This window comes from Mytilus galloprovincialis, chromosome 6 (assembly GCF_965363235.1).
Source record: "Mytilus galloprovincialis chromosome 6, xbMytGall1.hap1.1, whole genome shotgun sequence".
Lineage (NCBI taxonomy): Eukaryota > Metazoa > Mollusca > Bivalvia > Mytilida > Mytilidae > Mytilus > Mytilus galloprovincialis.
Window position 1 is genome coordinate 5,347,461 of NC_134843.1, and position 22,483 is coordinate 5,369,943.

General features: G+C 31.2%; 2 protein-coding genes across 2 annotated transcripts; one reads left to right on the forward strand and one right to left on the reverse strand.

Annotated features, from left to right (window-relative positions):
* Window positions 1-1,814: 1,814 nt before the first annotated feature.
* LOC143078784 (cyclin-D1-binding protein 1 homolog) lies at window positions 1,815-11,769 on the reverse strand. The gene is made up of 10 exons (XM_076253751.1): window positions 11,650-11,769; window positions 9,197-9,259; window positions 8,140-8,219; window positions 7,290-7,371; window positions 6,435-6,528; window positions 5,907-5,977; window positions 4,639-4,715; window positions 3,232-3,543; window positions 2,825-2,871; window positions 1,815-1,943 (listed from the first exon to the last, which is right to left on the reverse strand). The coding sequence occupies exons 1-10, from the start codon at window positions 11,723-11,725 to the stop codon at window positions 1,835-1,837; spliced, it is 1,011 nt and encodes a 336-aa protein (XP_076109866.1). The 5' UTR covers window positions 11,726-11,769; the 3' UTR covers window positions 1,815-1,834.
* Window positions 11,770-11,778: 9 nt separating this feature from the next.
* Window positions 11,779-19,678, forward strand: LOC143078785 (programmed cell death protein 5-like). Its single transcript, XM_076253752.1, has 5 exons — window positions 11,779-11,957; window positions 14,161-14,278; window positions 14,889-14,980; window positions 18,540-18,611; window positions 19,258-19,678. Exons 1-5 carry the CDS (start codon window positions 11,901-11,903, stop codon window positions 19,297-19,299), a joined length of 381 nt encoding a protein of 126 aa, XP_076109867.1. The 5' UTR covers window positions 11,779-11,900; the 3' UTR covers window positions 19,300-19,678.
* Window positions 19,679-22,483: the final 2,805 nt, after the last annotated feature.

The following is a 22,483-nucleotide window of genomic DNA, read 5'->3' on the forward strand; positions in this document are numbered from 1 at the left end:
TTGTTACCTATTCTGACATCGGACTCGGATTTCTTCTCAATTGAGTTTTACTGTTCTTATGCTATGTGTTTATTTATTCTACATTGAAAAGAGGTATAGGCTGAGGGTTGAGATCTCACAAAACATTGCTTAATCCCGCTGCATTTTTGCACCTGTCCCAAGTCAGGAGCCTCTTGTCTTTGTTAGTCTTGTAATTTTTTTTAAATTAGAGTTCATTTATATGTTTTGAAGTTTAGTGTGACGTCCATTTTCACTGAACTAGTACATATTTTTTAGGGGGCAGCTGAGGCCACCTCCGGGTGAGGGATTTCTCACTGCATTGACGACCTATTGGTGGCATATTCCCCATTTCCATTCTCAATTTTATAGACTTTTAACTAGAATCTTAAATCAATATAATGATTTCAACATTCCTTTTCTAGGTGCTCCTTAAATGCTGCACGAATTCGCATGGAAGGTAATGTAGGCAAAGGAGGATATTTCTGCCCCATCAACTGTACTATTTAGTCTAAGAGTGTAGGTACATACGATTCCATTGCAGGTACTTGAGTTAAATTGTACTACAATTTGCCATTACTTTTCATTTCATATATAAATCGATTTATGTGTAGTTACTCTATCTGTGTTTTGGCATTCTGATTAACCAATTGCACTTAAAAAACGTTTTTTAGTGCATTTTTAAGTGTTTCACTTGTTTGTTTGCTGATTAAAAAAAATGACAATGGTTAATAAACTCATCATAGATATCAGGATTTTGTATTTGAACTAGGTGTGAGTTTCGACTACAATACTAGTATCTTCACCAAATTTTGAAAGCAGAATTTGATGTCCGACTTTATACATTTGCTCTGCGATTACGAACTCAGCATTGATTTAATTGAGATTTAGAATATAAGAGGTAAAGTTCTCAAAAAACCTAGCTTAACCCCAATGACATAGTCCTGTGCCTGTCCAAAGTCAGAAATCTCAGCAGAAATTGTCTTAAATTGCTTGTTGTCATTTGGATAGTTTGATATCGATGACATTCTTTGGAGGTTTCAGCTATAACAGTTCATATTTAAAATGATTTATCCTTTTATAATATAAATAGGCTACAATAATTTACCAAGCAGCCTTTTTAATTCATCTCTTCCGACTCATATTTGTTTTCTTAAGGCTCTTGAAATGGTGTTAGTCTAAAGCAAGTGCAGTGATATAAGCAATGTTTCTTGTCATCTTTTTAAATACGTTTTTCATATTTACCATCAAGTTGCTGATATCAAAGGGAGATCATTTGAGAGCAAAAATTACTTTGTAAGACACATTCAAAATGATTTCCCTTTAATATCACATATTTAACATTAAAAATAATCTCCTCTTGCAAATAAATTTCAGGGTTCTTTTCAGAACGGGAGGGTCTAAAACGCGGAAGTGGAAAAGGTGGAAGTAAACAATTGGTATATTACAATTAATATTTCTGGAATCGCTTAAGATTGATTAATAAATAAAACTGATTTTGCAAGCTTATATAATAGTCTAGCCTAACTTAAGGTTAAATTAATATTGAATTTCTAGACACAATATTTTTCATGATCAAGGGTTGCATCCAAAGTTGCTTTTTTAAAAAAAAACTGTCATAAAATATGACAAAAAAAGCATAACCTTAATTGTATGAGTCTGAAGCACTTTTGTGGATTTATCATTACCAGGAAACCTAATAGCTCATAAGTGTATTTTCTTTTCTTAATTATGTACTTAAAGGCAAAAGAGAAGAAGTTTTAAAGGTTGTATGTCAGGGGATGGCCTCTGTGCTGCTTTAACAAATTACATATCAATATTGTCTAGGTATTTTTATTCAACTGACTTCATTTAAATGTGTGTTAATGTTTTCCCAGTTGTGTTGATTTGCTTTGTGTAGAAAATCTATCCACTGTTGATCATTTTCTGTCACGAAATCACATTTTCTGAAAAAGAGAGAGAAGTATGAAGTATTTAGCTCACTAAACAGTTCAATTAAAAGTTGTATATAATATGAAATGATATGAAAAAAAATCTGAATTTTTCTGGTTAAGGTAAAACCAATATTTTTTTCCAATTGTACTTATACTGGGGATTCATTTATTTTCTTGGGTATCAATTTTCATGGATTGATTATTGGGGACTTGCATTTTCATGGATATTTGATTTCATGGTTTTTGCCTATCTCTGCATACATAGCTATAGAAAATTTATTATTTGTTCATCATTTGAATTCATGGCTCACATGTACCCAAAATGACGTCATATGTCCAGTTCAAGCATTAAATTTTAACATCAGACGTTTTAAACTTTTTGTACACTTCAAAATGTAATATAATTTGACAAAAAGAAGATTTTCAGGCAATAAGTATGAGTGTAATGCATTTTATTGAAGAAATCACATCTGTCTAATGCCATTGACAAAATTTTCATTGTCTGAACCTTTGAAAGTAATCAATAACCTTAAAATGGCAAATGGAAATTAAATGTTGTGATATCGTTTCAGGATGCTCTAAAAACCAATCCATTTTTTTTTTTTTCATTTTTCATACGAGAAATATTTTTTCATGCAAGATATAGATGGCCACGACCATAAGAGAAAACACTGAAATATATAAATGACACCAGTCTTGATAATATAATTTTATGCATTTAACTGTTTATGAATTTAAGCTCTTTGAATTATTTGTGTTTAATACTGCTCTTGCTGGAGTCATTGATCCTTATTGTGATATTCAGATTTTTTTTTTTAATATAAGAAATTCTAACCATGTTCACCGACTCTAATTCTTTTTTTTTAACAGTCATATCACTAGATATAAATTACCTGATAAATTCTAACATAGTTCCTTGGATTTGGTAAACAGTCTTTCCCTAAAATTATTAGATATCACACTGTACAATATTCTTATAATTCATCAACATGTATTAACACACAAATATTTTTTTTTAATACTGTTAATAAAGTCTTTGTTTTGTAACACTTATCATGCTTATATTTTCTTTCCAGGGGTACCTCTTCCATATGCTAAAATTTTACGCATCAAGCTCTGCTATTGTTATCATTATTAATCAAGTTTATATATGCATGGGTGAACTGAAATCTGATATAATTTGTTTTATGCATATAAGCTGAGTGTATAGATTAAAATAAACCATAGAAAATATCAAAAAATAGTAATGACATGATATGAATATTTCCAGTGAACAAATAATTTTAATTATCATACTTACATTTTCATTCAATGTCTGGTAATGTAACGGTGGATACAAACTAGATGCCAATTCATCAACGGCAGGACTTAATCTGTCAACAAGATCTGCTAAATCATCAAGCTGTGTTACAGTCTGTTCACTATTACAACAGGCATTCTTCTTTACTGTGTCCTTCGTCTTCTTAAGTAATGATTTGGAGGCTTTCAGCAAACCAAGACATGGACCAAGTAATGTTTTATCTCGTTCTGACCATGTGTTTTCATTATCTGATCCGACATCTTCACCAAGGAGTTCATCAAGGTCATCTCCCATACCTCCACTGTCTACAGCCTAGACATTAATAATTTAAAATTACAAAAAAATTAACCAGTTTCCAATTAATTAAATGTATATAATTTTTGGTGGATAATGACACTTTCAGCAGTATTGGCGTTTGAGGTTGCCAGTTTTTATTGTTTGAATGACCAGAGAGAACCACAGACCATCAGTAGGTAAACTGGCAATCCAAGTCGATTAGGATTGATGTTAAATGTAACTACCCAGAGCAGGGTTAAAACTAACAACCATAAAAGTGTTAAAAGTCAGAATCTCAGTGTTCACAAGCTAATGATACAGTAGCTGAACTACTAAGATCCAATTTGAAATAAAAATATGAACAATGGGATGAGGAGATGAGACAGCAACCCAATTTTGTACTTTAACTTGACTTGCAACCGGAAGTAGTAATTTCTTGGCGTATTGTGATAATAAATATGATCAGTAGTAAAATGCCTTCAGGTTTACACTATTTGTCAAAGATTCAGGCCTCATAACTTTGTGTTTCAGACCTCGAAGGTGAGCCCACCCCTCCAAAAAAATAATTTTGTCCAATTTCAATTTTTGAAATTCGTATTTGAGCTCAAAATAAACATTTAAAAAAAAACATAACAATCAATAGTATAAGATTGAGGAAACATGCATACACTTCGAATTAATTGGCATTACAATGACCTCCAATTGGTGCCAAATAACGTTGGTCTGGGTACGGCCGTAATATTACGGCCCCCACATGGTAAGGGTTAAAAATTAAAACTTATATCTTATAAGATAACCTTTGATTCATCATTTTTTTTGGTATTCTGAAGTAAGAGTCGGATCCTGTGGATTCATTATCATTCTTACCAATTTTCGTGGATTTCATTGCTCATGGTAAATCACCAATTTTAATGTTTGATGAAGAACAACTTTTCTACAGGTTTGCTTTCAGATTTTTGCAAAACCACGACACATAATTTTGAATACAATTTTTCCTTAATCAACATAAATTGGTATCCATGTTAGTTTTAAGTTTGCATCATAATTTTAAAATTCATAAAAAGATGTAAGAGACATGCATGACAATGGTAAATCTTTTGCAATGAAATGACTTATTGCTTATTCTTGTACCTCTTGTATTTCTTGTAAAGCATCAGTAGCCATCCCCTGTGCCTCACATATAACCTTTAATACAGCTTCTCTATTATCTGAAAGTACAATACAAAGTAAATAATAGAATTATTGTCATAACTCAAGATCAAAGAGATATTACTATCAATTTAAAAAAAAAGGCTCTCTACTAAGAGTTACACTATAAGAAAGCTTTATATCTAACAATCAAATTTAAAGCTTGCTAAATTACATTTAATAAATAAAAATCATATCTTCAATAAATTTATATATAACTCAGCTGATCAGTAAACTTCTTTCTAAATTTTTAGGAAAGCAATGCCTCATAATCTTCTTGAGATGAAATTTCTAATGGTAATACAAAAGCCATCTTGATTTTATAAAACAGTATTTCATAATTCCTTGAAGGGGCAGATCCAGTCATTATTTTAAAGGGGGAGGGGGTTCCAACTACCAGTATATGTCCCAATTTAAATGCATTGATTGTCCAAAATAATAGGGGTTCTAACCCCTGGAACCCTCCCCCTGAATCTGACACTGCCTTGTACATTAAAACACTTCAGAAATTCTTTTTTTCTAAATTTTTGAACAGTTCAGCAATATAAATATTATTACCACTTAACTATAAAAAGTAAAATCACAAAAATACTGAACTCAGAGGAAAATCAATTCGGAAAGTCCATAATCACATGGCAAAATCAAATAACAAAACACATCAAAAACGAATGGACAAGAACTGTCATATTCCTGACTAGGTACAGGCATTTTCAAACGTAGAAAATGGTGGATTGAACCTGGTTTTATAGCTAGCTAAACCTCTCACTTGTATGAAAGTCGTATCACATTCCATTATATTGTCACCGATAGAATTTTAGTCAATCTAATGGACAATTCTTTAGTGGAACATGAAGATGAGCCAGCAATATACCGTTGTTTGTACGGAATTTTATGAAGCTTTGGTATCCAATACAAACAAGGTAAGTCCTCCGATTTAGTGTTCAATGTAATGTTTATTGAAACCATGAAGGACTTATGATTTGATAAAATCTCATCCTTGTCAAATGATATGTCTTTGTATGTGGGATTACCTGAGTGCTCCTTTATACCCAATTCTTTTACAAGACATTCGTAGTAATACGATTTACATACAAAGACAATATTATTTGAAGCTTTGTCCGCAGGAACAACAACATACTTATCATGAAGAGATGATAGACATTTCATGGCCTCTTTGTCTCTGAAAATGGACTTTGGTCGGACTATTTTACCTTTTGGAATCTGAGGAAATATATCAGCACCATTCCATACATTGCCTGTAGACTGTAACTGTTCAGATGATCTGGTATATAACAATAGATACTGCTTATAAAACATAGGTCTTCACAATTTATTATTATCAATAGTTATAGGTCAAACTGGGTTTTTTTTATAAAATTATCTTTATGTATTGTCACATACAGTCATATTTTGCTAGCTTGAAATATATGTGTCAAAAAATAATAATTATAATAATGTTGATAAAATCTGCTAGCTTTAATTAACAAATGCAATATATTAAGAAAAAGACGCTTTAATTAAGAAATGCAATATATTTTAAGAAAAACACAGAGTCTAAAAAAAAACACAGCATTACCCGGACTTTTTTTTTAAATATGAAAATTTCCCACTTTACAGTAAAGAATTTTGTAAAGATATTGAACATCACAGTTCAATTTGTTGACATGAAACTTTCAAACTATGTGTATCAACAGGAAGCTCTAAAATAATCAAATGTCTTAAGTAAGAGTTTTACTTACCCACATCCATACTGCTTGACAGCTTTAGCTAAATCTGTAATACCCTGTATCACATCAACCACAGCATTCTGTGTAGACTTCCTTAATCTAAGACCTATCAAAAGCAAAACACTGAACTTATTTTAGTAACAAGAATGTGTACACAGATGGCCCAATCGCACTATCATTTTCTATGTTCATTGGACAATGAAATTGGGGTCAGAACTCAAATTTGGCATTAAAATTAAAAAGGTCATATCATGAGGAACATATAAACTAAGTTTCAAGTTGATTGGACTTCAACTTCATCAAAAACTACCTCGACCAAAAACTTTAACCTAAAGCAGGAGACACCAAATGAACGCACAGACGAACGGATGGATGAACAAACGGAGGCACAGACCAGAAAACATAATGTCCCTTTACTATCGTAGGTGGGGCATAAAAATCACTTCCGTCATTATATTAAGTCAAATAGGTTTAGTTATAAAGCTTATGCACGTGTTGGAAGAGTGTCATTCTTAATAAATTTTATGTGCATGGATTAGCTTTAAGTGTAAATGAACTTCTATGTGAGCCAAGGCTCTATGTTGAAGACCATACTTTGACCTATAATGGTTTTTATTTTACACATTGTTACTTCGATGGAGAGTTGTCTCATTGACACTCATATAAATTCTTCTTATATCTAATTATTTTCCTACTGTCAGGGGAAGGGAGCAGCACCCTTTATTTACTTCACCCAAAGATACTGAAATAGAAAGCTCCATTTGTTATTGTTTTTTTCTTCAAAATGATTTGTATCTGTAGAGAACATAGTTTAGTTTTCAATCTAAATTAATTACTAGATTTTCATCAGCTCCAATTTCATCCTACCTTGAGATTTAGGTAAACAGTAATATAATGACACTAAAGCTAAAGTTGTTTTCTCCACTCCTGTTATTAATGATTCACACTCCTGCAAACAAAACTTTCAATTTTCAAATTTGTTAAATATCTTTTTAAATTAATGTCTATCATACCAAATCCATCACAGTCAACAAATAAAGTATCTTTAATTAATTAATGTGTATCATACAGTTTTGTCATCTGAAACACATCTCATTCAACAAAACAATCATTTCTAGTGTTATAAAAAAAATAAACAATCATCCAGCCTATTACAGCAGAGCAACCGCATGGAAAACTTTGGTAGCCTATCTTTGAGTGTATAAGTATATATATATCTACTGTTTTGACAAGACGATAAATATCTGTTACTACTGTTCCTTGTCATGATCATGTGTGTTACTTAAAATGAGTTTTAAAATTGAATGTAAAAATCGAATTATCTCCCTTGAAAGATGATAAATCATGCTTAAATGTTAAATTATTCCTTCTATAATGTATATAGCATTTATCCACTTAAAACTTAATTTAGAAAAAGGTTTAAATAACATTGGTGTTAAATTTGTCCTATTTGTCAATTTGTGATCAGAATAAAATTGACAATATTCAAAATTTACCTTGTGCAATGTATATTGTGAACAAGCATACAAGTCGTGCCATTATGATCTCTAACTGTAGTTTAGGCTAACAAAATTAGAATGCAATGAAACAAAAAACAGAACAGCAACAATGAATTAAAGATTTTTGTAATGATGATAGCTTTATACCTTGGTTATGATATAACTGATTGAAGGCAAGCGAAAACAATCAATACAACTTCATATATCTATACACTTACCTGAGAAGAAGGCAATGGAGGGGAAGAAAAAGTCAGGGATAATTTTGTAGCTTCATGTGCTATAGCTTTAAATACCAATCCTAAAATAACCAAGATATTATTAAATAAATTTATTAGGCAACATCCACATATTTTACATGCCACAAGACATAGGTATACATGTAGGTATAATTCATTCAAAACACAAGAACAGATATGTCATAATTTTAAAACCTTTGACTAAATTTCTCCTGTTAATTTAGAAATTATTACAAAAATCTAAGGCTCCATCCCAAGGACCTTAATCATGGGGATTTGGCTACTTTTTGTTGGTCTCTTTTGGTGACCACTCCACAAGTATTTACACCTTCTTTGTATTCAAATTTTTTGGTTTGAAAATTTATCGAAAATGGCCTTAGTGCTACACAAAAAAGATGTTTTATTTAGTTATTGCCCTTGTACCTTGGATAGATAAAATATACATGTGCAAACATGGCAAAGTAAGGAACATTGGAACTCTGTTCTTTTATTGAATAGAACTCATGGTATTTAAGCATTAGACTAGTGTATTATGGACTCAAGACAAACAAAAGAGAAACGGCAAAGAGGCGTAAATTTGGCCACAAAATTTAACTCAAAAACTAATATTTTCCATCTAAACTGTACAGATTTATATAGACGAAAAAAAATTATGAATGTTATTGTTCTTGTCTTGATTCCCCAATTTGTTTATAATTTAAGCCATACCTTCTCAAAGTGCAGTGATTTTGTAACCTTCATCTTATTAAATGTATTACAAAAATAAGACATGGTATGATTGCCAGTCAGACATCTATTAAACAAAGTCAAAATAACATGAATAAAAGCAACTAAAGGTCTCTGTACTATAAATATGGCCATCAACAATGACTTAAATAGAACTTGCTTGAAGTATTTGATTTTTCTTAGTGTTGAAACTAGTCATTTTCATAAAATTAAGTAGCAATTTTTTTGTTCCTCTTTTTAATATCAAGATTTTAAATATGTCCTGTATACCAGACCTCTCCCAGGACATGTTTTTAACTGTGCAATAACTCACCTAATCTGTTCCAGAAATCTTCTGCATTAAACTCAATTCCATCAGTTTTTTTAGTTTCTCCTCCTGTAAAATATAAATGACATGTACGGTAAGTTTTGGTTCACGATGATAATATGTACTCTTTCTTTATGATGATTAAAAGTCTTTTAAGATTTAATGATTTGGCGAATCACATTAAATTTTGTTCAAAAATAATGGTAATGACAATTATTTGAGACCTCTGACTAATCATGATAAGGATATTTAGACAAATCACATTTAAATTTTAAAGGGGCACTAGCTGTCAAATTCATGTTAACTGTTTTGACACAAATTCTCATATTTTATTCATAACAATGTAAAACATTTATTCCAAACTATCAAAAATCTAAAATAAACAATTTACAGGGCACAGGCTAAATGATATGTAGCTTCATTTCATGTGTATTTTAATCTAGAGGCCATCTAATTAACTATTGAGTTGACCTCCGATGAAGCGATGTAAATGTTCCAGACCATATGAGTATTTGTACTGTACGCATACAGTCCGGACCGTATGGGTATACTCGTACTGTCAGACCATATGTGTACGGTCGAACCATATGGGTATACTTATACGGTATATATAGGATGAACTAGACAATATATGTATTTGAACAATATGGGTTAATTTAAGATAAACATTTATCAAAATCTTTTATTGAATTTACAAATTTGTTTTCTTGCAATTAGATGAATAACATGAAATATGTCATCAACCCTACACACTAATCTGGAAAAATACTACAATGTATTAACAACTGGTATTATTAGAGTAACAAAGCTACTGTATTCATTCTTTGCATTAATTTTCGACAGGTTTTAATTATATTTTCAACAGATTTTTTTTTATAGATTTTGTCTAGTATCTTTGACAGTTTTTTGTAGAAAAGTTCCTAAATATTGTTAAATCTTTTCCTTCAACACTCATATATAACTTCAATTTCAGTGAGCAAAATTAAATATCATGTGTTACTGACATGATAAATACAAGAGCTATAAACAGATGAACAGATTGAATTAACTTGACCTTTTTAAATAGTTAAATTATTAAGTTTTGAATTCATTAACATTTAAACTTTTAAGATTAATTACAGATTTCTTTTTGTTGATTAGTAATATACAATTCTATCTAATAAACATGACATCTTAAATAAGCCAGACCGTACACGTACGGTCCGACTGTATGAGTATTTTGAAAAAGTATGTGTACGGTCCAAATACTCATATGGTCTGGAACATAAACATAATTATAGATATAAATAGAAAAGGGAACTTGTGCAATTGGATATTTATAGGTCTGTTTGATTTTATATTTTAGGTTAAAAATATATACTTGCAAGTGAATAGTTCATTATCAATGTTTCTTTAATAGCTTAATTTGATAAGATTGAACCATTTTGGTTGCTAAAAGTAAAATTATTATTTCACAATTTCACTTTCATAAATGATTGAACAAATAAAATTAAATTTTAGATCTTTTTATATCTCTTAGCTAGTGCCTAACCAATTTGATGCTGACCATTTGATGCCTGATGGTAAACATGGTAAAGGGCTTTTCTACCCTAATTGAAGAGTTGTATACAGTGACAGTGTAGTCTTCATACAAAGTTAAAAAAAAAATTGTCTTCTTTACAGATTAAAGTCTTTAAGATGATGAGATTTCATTATGGCAGAGGGTGGAGAATTCATCTTCGCTAGCCAAGGGTTACGATCCACTTCCCTCCTCTCTGATAAGTGGATCTTAACCCTTGGCCCGGGAAGATGGGAGAGATAGACTAAGCATTAAATTATTGAATGTAAATGCATCATAATCATATTTAAAAGGTGCCTTTTTTAAACAAGTCTATGTTTGTGTGCGCTTTCTTGTCCTGCATTTTCCCAGTCATAAATATACATATATCACAATATACAGAGCTTACATATAAAATTTTCACAACAGACACCAGCATGTATGTACTTCAAGATTCCGCCTGTTTAGACGCACCCCTTGGTCGACTGCAAGGGTACAGTGGATCCATATACACTCCCTAAAAATTAATGGAGATGTGTCCTTTCCAATATTATCCCACCACCAGAACAATCCCCAACCAACACCGCCCAAGGGAGCGTGTTGGACACTAGGAAGTCTGTTATTATGATGGAGGAAGCCGAAGTACTCGGAGAGAACCACCGGGCTTCTTGTCGTGAACAGACAACCCGAAGAGATTTCAGAAGATTGATCTACGAGAAAAGCTCTACTGTACTGTGATAGTCGACTTTGGTATATTTTTACCCCCTTATTGATAGGATTTCAAACTCCTCAGTCCTGTGAACCCACATGGTCATCATGAAAATTGACAAAAACTGAAAAAGTGTCAAGTGTGCTAGACAATTGTCCTTATTTTGTTTCTCCTTTTATCTGGTATCTATCTACTGGTAAGTGGTCATGTTACCTTTCACTTGATCTATTGCTATAGCTAAATTTGCTGTTAAATTGTGGAGTAGTTCAACATATAAGTTTTCTGCCATTTCCGTGTTTGGTTTAGAAATTATTTACACAATATTTTCGGATTTTCGGGGTGAATCTGTGTTCTTTACGAACAATCTAGAGAATAAAAATTCCGTTGTCATTCTCAGATTCTGAATCAAACACATTTTTCTCACCTTATAAGATCTTATAAATTTGTTTAAAGAACATTACGAAATGGCTGATGATGAATTGGATGCCATAAGGGCCAGAAGAATGGCAGAACTTCAAGGGGTAATCACAATGAATGAACTATGAATTTATGATTCTGACAAACGTGTTATGGCTTATGTCGTATGATATCCAGGTGTAATGATAAGTCGTTATCCTAGGGCTATTTTTTTCTTATTTTTTCTGTACACTTAGCTTTCATTTTTTATTACCATGCATTGTCAAGCTTGGTAACTCATAATTATTTGTCAGTAACTAAATGTACGATGCTGTCCCATACTGAACCTTCTGACCTTGTTTGTTTACATTTAAATTTCAATGGCGTCAAAATCACGTGATGTCAATTCGTTCTACCCAATCAAATTGCTCTACTGTCAATTAGGGGGTTTTTCAGTCTACGGCAATTGCGTTATTTCTTTGTGGGATATTGCTTCAAAATAGTTTGCAATAATTTTGGGTTTTATTCAACAGGAAAACTCTTTTTTTGCCATCCCTTTTGACATCAATGGAATTCTGTATGAATATTTATCTACAGTCATGATGGTCAGAATATCGATCTTTTTATAATGAATAAAAAGAAAATTCTATGAAAAATAAATGTAAATTATTTTTCATTAACCTACTCTATATTCCTGTACAAAATTATGGCATGGGCATCGTTTTTTCAATTAGTTTTCCTTTCATTTTGGTTAGGCTTTTTTCGCGGGAAAATCGCGAAAGACGTAAGGAGCATGTCATTTTAAAATTCCTAAAAATACGATTTGCTTGACCTGTATTGCCTGCCACAAGATTGATGACGCTGAATGGAATGTACACAAAGCAATGGAGGCCGGAAGTGGGATTTTGTGAAGTTCTAGAATGTTTTTAGACATTCGGAAGTCGGGATTGAAACGAGCATTAGAAATTTGGCATTTTTTAGCAATAATTGAAAACAACAATGAAAACTTACCTTCAGAAATGTTGTTTTATTCAAAAGTGCAGAAAAAACGTATTCTACATTGTTTTTCTACGCCGGAAGTAGCGTAGTGACGTCAATGCGGAGTTTCCCCGTGTGTTAAGTTCAAACACAAATACCTAACGAACTGACAAGATGAACGATTTTAGACTACGGTAGGATATATGTAATTTAATTTTTCTAGTCACTTCGGCACCTGGTTAAATCGGACTCTGGTCAAATCGTACCCGGTATAGTCGATTCGGCTGCTTGTCAAATCGGGTCATAGTTAATTCAGCACCCTAGACAGTTATTTCTCTACACTACTTCAGGAGCAAGTTAAAAATTTCTGCACCCTTCATTATGTAGATAGTTATTTCAGTACACTACTTCACTAGCTGCAGAACCGTAGCTCTTACATGTAGGTCCTTATATTATTGTTTGCAAATAGTAAAAAAAAAAAACATAAGATATACACCTTATCGCTATTTGTCCGTTATTACTGGACATTACACAGGTTTCCGTAAGCTTTTGATGTCATGATAATACAAGATGTCTGACACCACAATGAAAAAGTGATTGTTGTATGACGCCAATTGTTCAAGCAGGACAGATTCTCATTAAATTCTACCTTTGTATGGGCCATTTGTGTGTCTTTCAGTAAATTCATATGTCCCCAAATGGGTTTCAATTCTCAAACATTGTCAAACTCAAGTTTGCCAAAAGTGACTCAACCAAATGTTATGAAAATAGCCATATTGTATGCAAGTTGACTTGTATGCATTCTTTATTTTGTTTAAAGCTTGAAGCTTATATAAACACAATGTAGAAAACATGTCAGTCAACTGGCATATATATATTTTAGCTCCATAAAAATCTCTGATGATTTACATTGTGTAGGTGTTAGATATTCTTAAAAGGATAGGGTACAATGTACATCAAATCCAAGAAATGACCTGCAAAAATAACAAAACCCCAAAACACTATGCAATGGACCTAAAAGCATGTGTTCATTATTAATGTAAAAAAGTGGTGTAATTGATAATAAAAGCTATTATTTCGAATGTTTATATTTCCTGTATGCAAGTTCCTTGTGTAACAAAATTTTGGGTGGCAAAACATTACAATGCATTTTAAATTAGACAGGAAAAAGTCACTAGACAACAAAATAAGTGTTAACATGGCTCCATTCTCAATTTTATTAAAAGTAGAAAGTTCTGTTTGTTATTCAGATTTAAAAAAAAGTTTATATTGATTGTATAATCCTTTTGATTTAGTTTTACTTTTTTATGTCTATTAAAAGTACTGTACAATATTCAAAACATTTTTTAGGGAGGAGGAGGACAGAATATGCCAAGTCCAGAGGAGCAAGCTGAAAGACAAAGACAGATGAGTGATATGAAAAATGGCATCCTCAGCCAAGTACTGGATCAGTCTGCTAGAGCTAGATGTAAACTTTGTTTTATCATTTGAGCTTACTTGTTCCAATAAGGCCCACTTGTGAAGGCACCTGTTGTTGTACCTTAACTTAAGATAATATTTTCTCCTCTAAAGCTACCGCCATTTAGAACAAAAGTCATAGGGTACATGTGAAAAATGTAGATATGGTATGATTGCCAATGAGACAACTCTCTACAAGAGACCAAAATGACACAGAAATTAACAACAATGCATGGACTAATAAAACATTAGAATACATGCAACCTAAAAATTATTGTGTAGTCTTTCAAGATTTGTTTAAATTAAAGTGACAGTTACAGGTCAAAGTATATTTTTTAGTTATTGCTTCAATGTCCTAATTTGTTCAGGTGGAAACTTTATAATTAAACATTTATTGAAGTGTTTGATTTTAAAAATTAGAAGATGTTGTACACAAAATGTATGATTGCTAATGAGACAATTATCCACCAGAGATCAAGTGATAATCAGATATATAAGTTAACAACTATAGGTGACTTTTAACTTTGGATATTTATAATGTACATGTATTCATCTTTCATTAAATCTGTCATTTATTGTCTAATATTTCATTTTCATGTGATTATACTCTTTACTTGCAGTAAACACAATTTCTTTAGCAAAACCTGAAAAAGCCAAGATGATAGAAGGCATGTTAATGCAGATGGCTCAAAGTGGTCAGATACAAAATAAGGTATGTGTTAAATAGGTATACGTCTTGAAACAAACAAAAGAAGAACACATACAATGTAAATAAAGTACATGTATGTGTTATAAAGGTATTGAAACAAACAAAAGAACACATACAGTGTAAATAAGGTATGTGTTATAAAGGTATTAGGCAAATAAAAGAACACATATGATGTAAATAAGGTATGTGTTAAATAGGAATTGAAACAAACAAAAGAACACATACGATATAATTGGTAATATAGAATTGGAGAATGTGTCAAAGAGACAACAACCTGACAAAAGAGCAGAAAACAGCAGAAGGCATCCAATGAATCTTCAAACACAAGTCTGCTTCTGGAATATGTTTACTTTATAAGAAATCATATTTTATAGGATATACATGTACATCATATCCAGCAAAATGTTGATATAGTTTGTTTAAAAACTATTCAAAAGTTCCCATATCAATGTTGTTATTTTTTTTGTCGTGAGAACTACACTGCAATACTTCTAAGATGATAAGTTCATACTTTCTTGCAATTTCTACTGAAGTAAATATCCTAGATTAACATGTTTTATCTACAAATACTTTAATAACCTAAAGCTCTAACTCAACACCACAATGGTCCCACTATGTATTGGCTTTCAAAATTACATATATATATGTATATAGATATATTAAGTCAGCTTACATATTTTGATACACATATTTCGTTTTTTCTGACTACAATTGATAAGGAATTTTTAAAATATTGTGTCAAAGGGTATGTAAATGGCTACAATTCATATTCTTCTTTGAAGGATAATGTAGGTTGTCTCCCTTGACAGTTACTATATACAATATTTTTTCATATTTTTAGCTCACCTGGCCTTCAGGCCAAGTGAGCTTTTCTCATCACTCGTCTGGGGGTGTTAACCTTTACAAAAAATCTCCTCCTCTGAAACTAATTGGCCAAATTTAAAAAAACTTAGCCACAATCATCATTTGGGTATCTAGTTTGAAAAATGTGTCTGATGACCCGGCCAACCAACCAAGATGGCTGCCATGGCTAAAATAGAATATAGGGGTAAAATGTAGATTTTGGCTTATACCTCTAAAAACCAAAGCATTTAGAGCAAATCTGACATGAGGAGTTGTTTATCAGGTCAAATTCTATCTGCCCTGAAATTTTCAGGTTAATGGGACAACCCGTTGTTGGGTTGCTGTCCCTGAATTAGTAATTTTAAGGAAATTTTGCAGTTTTTGGTTATTATCTTGAATATTTTTATAGATAAAGATAAACTGTAAACAGCAATAATGTTCAGCAAAGTAAGATCTACAAATAAGTCATCATGACCAAATTTGTCAGTTGACCCCTTAAGGAGTAATTGCCCTTTAAGTTAATTTTTAACCATTTTTTCTCAAATTTTTGTAACCTTTAAAAAAATATCTTCTCCACTGAAAGTATGTAGACAAATTTAACCATACTTGGCCACCATTATAATAATAGTGTCTACTTAAAAATATGTGTCCCTTGATCCGGCCCACCAACCAAGATGGCCGACATGGCTAAAAATTAGATATATTAAGTCAGCTTACATATATTTTGCTACACATATTTCGGTTCTTCTGACTACAATTGCTAAGTAATTTGTCAAATGTTGTAACAAAGCTTATGTTAATGGCTACATTTCATACACTTCTTTGAAGGTTATGTTGTCTTTCTTGGCAGTTACTATATATACAATATTTTTTATATATTTTTTTTATAGTATTAGATATATAGATAAAGTAGGGGGATCTTACGATATACTAAAATATGAATATAAAACCAGTTCATTCCTAAATAATATTAAATTTTAAAAAATATAGACTAAATATGGTTTGTTTAATAAGGTATGCTGGCACAATACCAGCAAGGGCAGTCACCATTAAACTCTATCTAGCAGTACTCACTGTAGTAATAAAAAAAATATTCATCATGGACAGGCATTCACATATATTCATTTTTAGTGGCATGTAATAAAGCAAGCGATAAATAAGCAGAATAAGCAAAATTATACTAAATATGTTTTTATTTTATATAGAATATATGTATGAAGTATAACATTTTCATTAACATAATGATAATTTTGATTACAGTTTTAGCATAATTATACATTAATAATTCATATCTAGTCAGTGACTTTAAACCATTGGTTGCAGTACATGTTGTATTCTATATACAATATTATTGCATAGCAATATATTATTTCCTACAAAAAGTAACCAAAAGTTAGCGTGCAATAAATTCTAATATTGCACTAGTGCACTAAATCTTCAAAATTCATGACGTCATCAACGACAAAATCTTAGTTATAACCAAGTTTTACTTTCAAATATTATATTGCTATACAATAAAAGGGTTATTGCATGAATATTGGGGAATATTGTCCCTCGTAGTACATATATTGCACTCGCAAGCTCGTGCAATATAAAATTCTACTCTGGACAATATTCCCCAATATTCATGCAATAACCGTATATTACCAGATGATAATATCAAACATAAAATTTTCCTACTGTAAATCCAGAAATTATTGCATGCATTGATTATTGTGATTTTGTCATTTTAGACTTAAATGCGATTTTTATTCTTTTTTGATTTTGTGAAAAATCCTGTTTGATTCATATAAAAAGATTCTAAATGCGAGTTTAGATTAATGTGTTTACAACTCTGTTGCATTTTTCGCAATAATAAAAACCTCGCAATAATTTCTGAATTTATTGTACTTCAATTTTAAGTTCAGTCATAACCTAACATTCCCTTCTTACAATTTCTTTTTCATTTTATAAGACTTAAAAGATTTATTTTATTCTTATTTGACATGCAAAGAAAATATGTTAGCTATTAGTTTTTTGTTTGAAAATGTTTATGTCGACATTAAACTATCTGAACAACAATGTATGATTAAACTTCACAAAATACTTAACAGGTCAAGGTTTATCTGATCAGCTTATTTCAGAAAAGTCACATAAACCATTTTCCAGTTATTGCCCTTCAAGAAAGGACCAAAACAGTATTATCTACAAAAGGTCAAACTGCCAAAATGCTAGACAATGAATATTAAAGAAATAAAATATCATTTTTAATCCAAATTCTGTTGACATGTTTTAGAGAAAACACAGTTTCAAGAGAAAAAAAATGCATATTTTTTGCTGTCTTGTTTTTCCATATAGATTATTTACATTTATGATCATATTTCATGTGTTTATAGACCTTTTTTTTTTAAATACTTGGTTATATTTTGCATTACAAAGACTACATATTATTTTTTCTACATTCAGATGCGGTTCAAGAGTTCTATATGCATACAAAATTTCACCGAATGTATTTTATTGTAAAAAAGGAAATAAGAATTTGCAACAGATTTTAAGAAAAAGTCTTCAAAAAATGAAAAAGAAAGTGACTCAATAAAATTTAAAAAAATAATATTATAGGAAACCAAAAAATACAACAATCTATATAATTTGTTTTTGTACTAACACATTGCACATTTTTATGCATCAACAATATATGAAAGAACAGATATAATGTTTCTCACATCTATTAATATTTCAGCTTGGTGAAGATCAGTTAAAAGGATTGTTAGAAAAAGTCAGTGAGAGAACAAACAAAAAAACTACAGTAAACGTATGTCAAATTAATTCTATCTTAAACTAAATCATAAGGAAATTTAGTGAATATTCATGAGACACCCATCCTAACTGCTAGACTTGAACTAAGCATATACATGTATCCTAGAATCAGCACTTTTATTATGCCCCAGATAAGATATTTTCAGGAAGTTATAACAATTGAAATTTAAGTTAAAAAGAGGCATAGTTAATAACTGTAAACTAAGGTGATCCTGAGCTTGCTGGTTACACATCCTCTGCCTAATCTTAAGGTGATCCTGAGCTTGCTGGTTACACATCCTCTGCCTAATCTTAAGGTGATCCTGAGCTTGCTGGTTACACATCCTCTGCCTAATCTTTTCTGTTCATAAAAAAACAACATTTTCTTTTTTCTTTTGAAAAATAATGATTTTATATATATATTCTTTTTTGTTCAGTAAATGGGAAATCTTCAAAAACTGAAATCAGTCCAAAACATTTTGTCAGACATACAGATGTCATTTAACAAAATTCCGCAAAATCAGCATTTCTAAAAATGAAAATGAAAATCATCCCAATCTTGTTATTTTGATAGGCTCATCCATTCTATAAATAAAACCCTTGGTTAAAGGAATCTTTTAGCAATTCTTATTCATTTTTTCCTATCTGTTTTTTTTTTTTAGTTTAAGAGAAGAGGATTAGACGACTCGGATGATGAGTTTTAGAAAGATTGTGCTGTAATGAATGTTTCTTGAGGATGATGTTTGACATTCTGTGATGAAGCCAGAAGATAACATTGTATGAACTGTGAATGGCTTACAAATGACTTGTTAATATTTATTATCTTTCCAAAGCAAATGTATTGAAAATATAGAACTGAGAAATTTCATAAGTAAAAAAATATATAGGCTAAAAAGTTTATGGGTAAAATAATGGTTTTATAGATTGATCTCAGTGTATTTGGATAGGAATGTTTTATTGTAAAGTGCAAAATGTAGTTCAAAAATGAAAAGATTTCTTCAGTGTAGCATATCACCAATTTTAGAAATATTTAATGCACATTGTGATCATTGAAGTAAATTAAGAAATTATCAAACATATACATATATATGATTTATTCATTTTGTTTGTTATGATAAAAAAAATTAAGATTTCATAGAATATTAAATTGCTTGCCAACTAAATTTCTAAATATGAATCCAACATAAGGTAGGATATGACATATATATTTAAGGAACCAATTTTTGTTAATCTCAAAGAAATCCAAGAGTTACCAAGCATAAGAATTTCATGAATTGCCTAAGGTTATACAATAAGAGTAAAAACATCATAAACAATGTGAACAGAATGAGGCATGAAAACATCCCTAAAGCTAACCAATTCTAATTTTGTTGGTGCATTGAAATAAAAAAGTTTTTAAAAGAAGATATCAACACATATTTTTCATGATTTTAATGCATAATATCACCCTAGTCTCTAGTACTTTTTATGTATTCTGCTTCATACAAGTTTAAATTGTGCATTAACAGTGGTGTGTAGAAAGTATTCCATTTCCTATCTATAATTACTGACTACCTCATTGTTTTGATCAAGTCATCTAGTTAAGGATTACTATTAAAGATCGACAGTAATGTGCCATTATTAGAATGAGATGTTTGCTTCCAAATGTTGCAATGTATTTATTGCTTGCTCTTTAAAAAGTATTTATATGACATTTTTACCAAATAAAATTGAACTAAATGACAAACATAGTAATTTTATTGTTTTTACTCCATGGATTTCAGAATCTGTTGTTTTTGCCATTAGTTTTTAGAAATGTAGTATATTTTAAGGATAACTGTGAAATTAATAAGAGTTTGAAGAGAAATGTTCATGTAAGTGGTTATAATGGAGATTACGAGCACAAAAGTTAAAATGTCAAAAGTCTGAAATTGTACCACAACAGGCCAAATCAAGCATTTTTGTAGTTTCCGGACAATAACTTGTGTGTTAGTGTGTGGATCTCTCTGACATCGTACCACAAGGTTCAATAGCACAATAGGAAGGCTGGGATTGAGTTTGGCTGTAATTGCCCCATACATGCAGGAATTAGGTACAAAAAGGGCAAAAAAAAAAGCATTTTTCTAGTTTCCAAACAATAACTTGAGTTTATGTGTATGGATCTCTCTTAAATTGTACTTTAAGGTTCCATACTACAAAGGAAAACTGGGATTGAGTTTGGGGGTAATTGAGCAAAGGGTAGGCTTAAAAAAGATTGGGGGGAGGGTTCCAATTTTTTTAAGGTGTTCATATTTTTTTTTCAAAATTTTTCAAATTTCAAATTTTTTACAAGTTTTAACAAGAATTTCAATTGCAGTATTGTTAAATAGATTTGTAAGATCTTTGACCAGATTTTTTTTTGTCAGAAACCTATATTATGTAAAAAATAATCACAATTCAAATTCATGCAGTATCAAGCTTGAATATTTTGTCCAAATTTGCTCCTAGTGTTCAGGGTTGAATCTCTGCAGTCAAATCAGGCTGATCACATTCAATGCATTCTGCTTTAAGTTTTTAGCTTACCTGGTCATATGTCTGTCTGTCTGTCAGTGTTTAAAAAATGTCTTCTCTAAAACTACTTGGCAAATGTATTTTAACTTTACCTTTATTATTTCTGATCGATTATTATAAAAAATATCTAAATATTTGTTCCATCACCAAACATGGGCACTGTTGCTGACCATAGAACATAAATGGGTGAAATTCAGTTTTTGGCTTATATTGTATCTCACAAACTTGAGCAGTAAAAAATTGGAAAAATTGAAAAAAAATTGAGGAAAGCATAATTTTGATGACTCAAAAAAGTTGTTAGAGGTCTTTAATCAGGATTATTTCATTTGTTTCCAGATTTTGTTATTCCGGAAACAGATGGTTTGTAGCTATAAACACAAACAATTTGACATGTGATCAAATGTTTGAATTAGTGGGTAAATCAAAGTGTGACTGATATGTATATAATACCAGTATGACAATCTCCAATAAGTTCATCTGTAAGTAGTTAAAAAAATACAGTATACAAATGTAAGCTTATATGATTAAACATGTTATTTGGGCATATTCTGTTTGTTATGCCCCTATTTATATTTCAAAACGTAGGAGACCTGGATGCTACATATCGTGTATGCAGGTACCTTATGTTACAAAGTTTCTGTCAATCATTTGTTCATTGTACTTGACCTCATTTTCATGGTACAGCAACTGCTTGAAAAAAAAGTTTTGATTTTGTTTTGTCATTTTAATTTCTCAATCATTATAGTAATAGGAATTTGGACAACAGAAATGTATGCATGTTGGGCAGGTGGAAAAGTTTGCAAGAACCAACGTGGTCTGAAGATGCATATTGGAAAGATGAAATGCAATCCAAATCAGAGCATAACACAATGCACAGGTCAGCCTGGTGAGACGGAGGAGTAGGTGGTTCAGGATACAAACCACACATGCCACAGTGACCACAGCTTCCCTATGTTATACAATGAGGAGGACATTATAGTAGAGAGGAGTCAACAGGTACAAGAGGGTTAATTAAACAACAACCGGCAGCCACAAGAGCCAAAAAGAACATCAGACACAAGCAAGTGCAACAAAAGGGGGAAAAAGAGTGAAATGGCCCAACAATAAAAGTAAAAAGTAATGGCAACAGTTTGATGAGGATGTAGATGCAATTTTGAAAACAACATTAGCAGGTAGCATAGATACTATGATAGAATCGATCACATCATATATTTACAACATTGGTATGGACAGATTTGGTGCAGATGAGAAAGAGGTGGTGAGGCGTGAGGGTCAAAAGAACAGACGAGAATCCAAGCTAGCGAAGCTGGGGAAAGACCTTAGACAACTTAAGAAAAGATATATTTAAGCTGCAGAGGA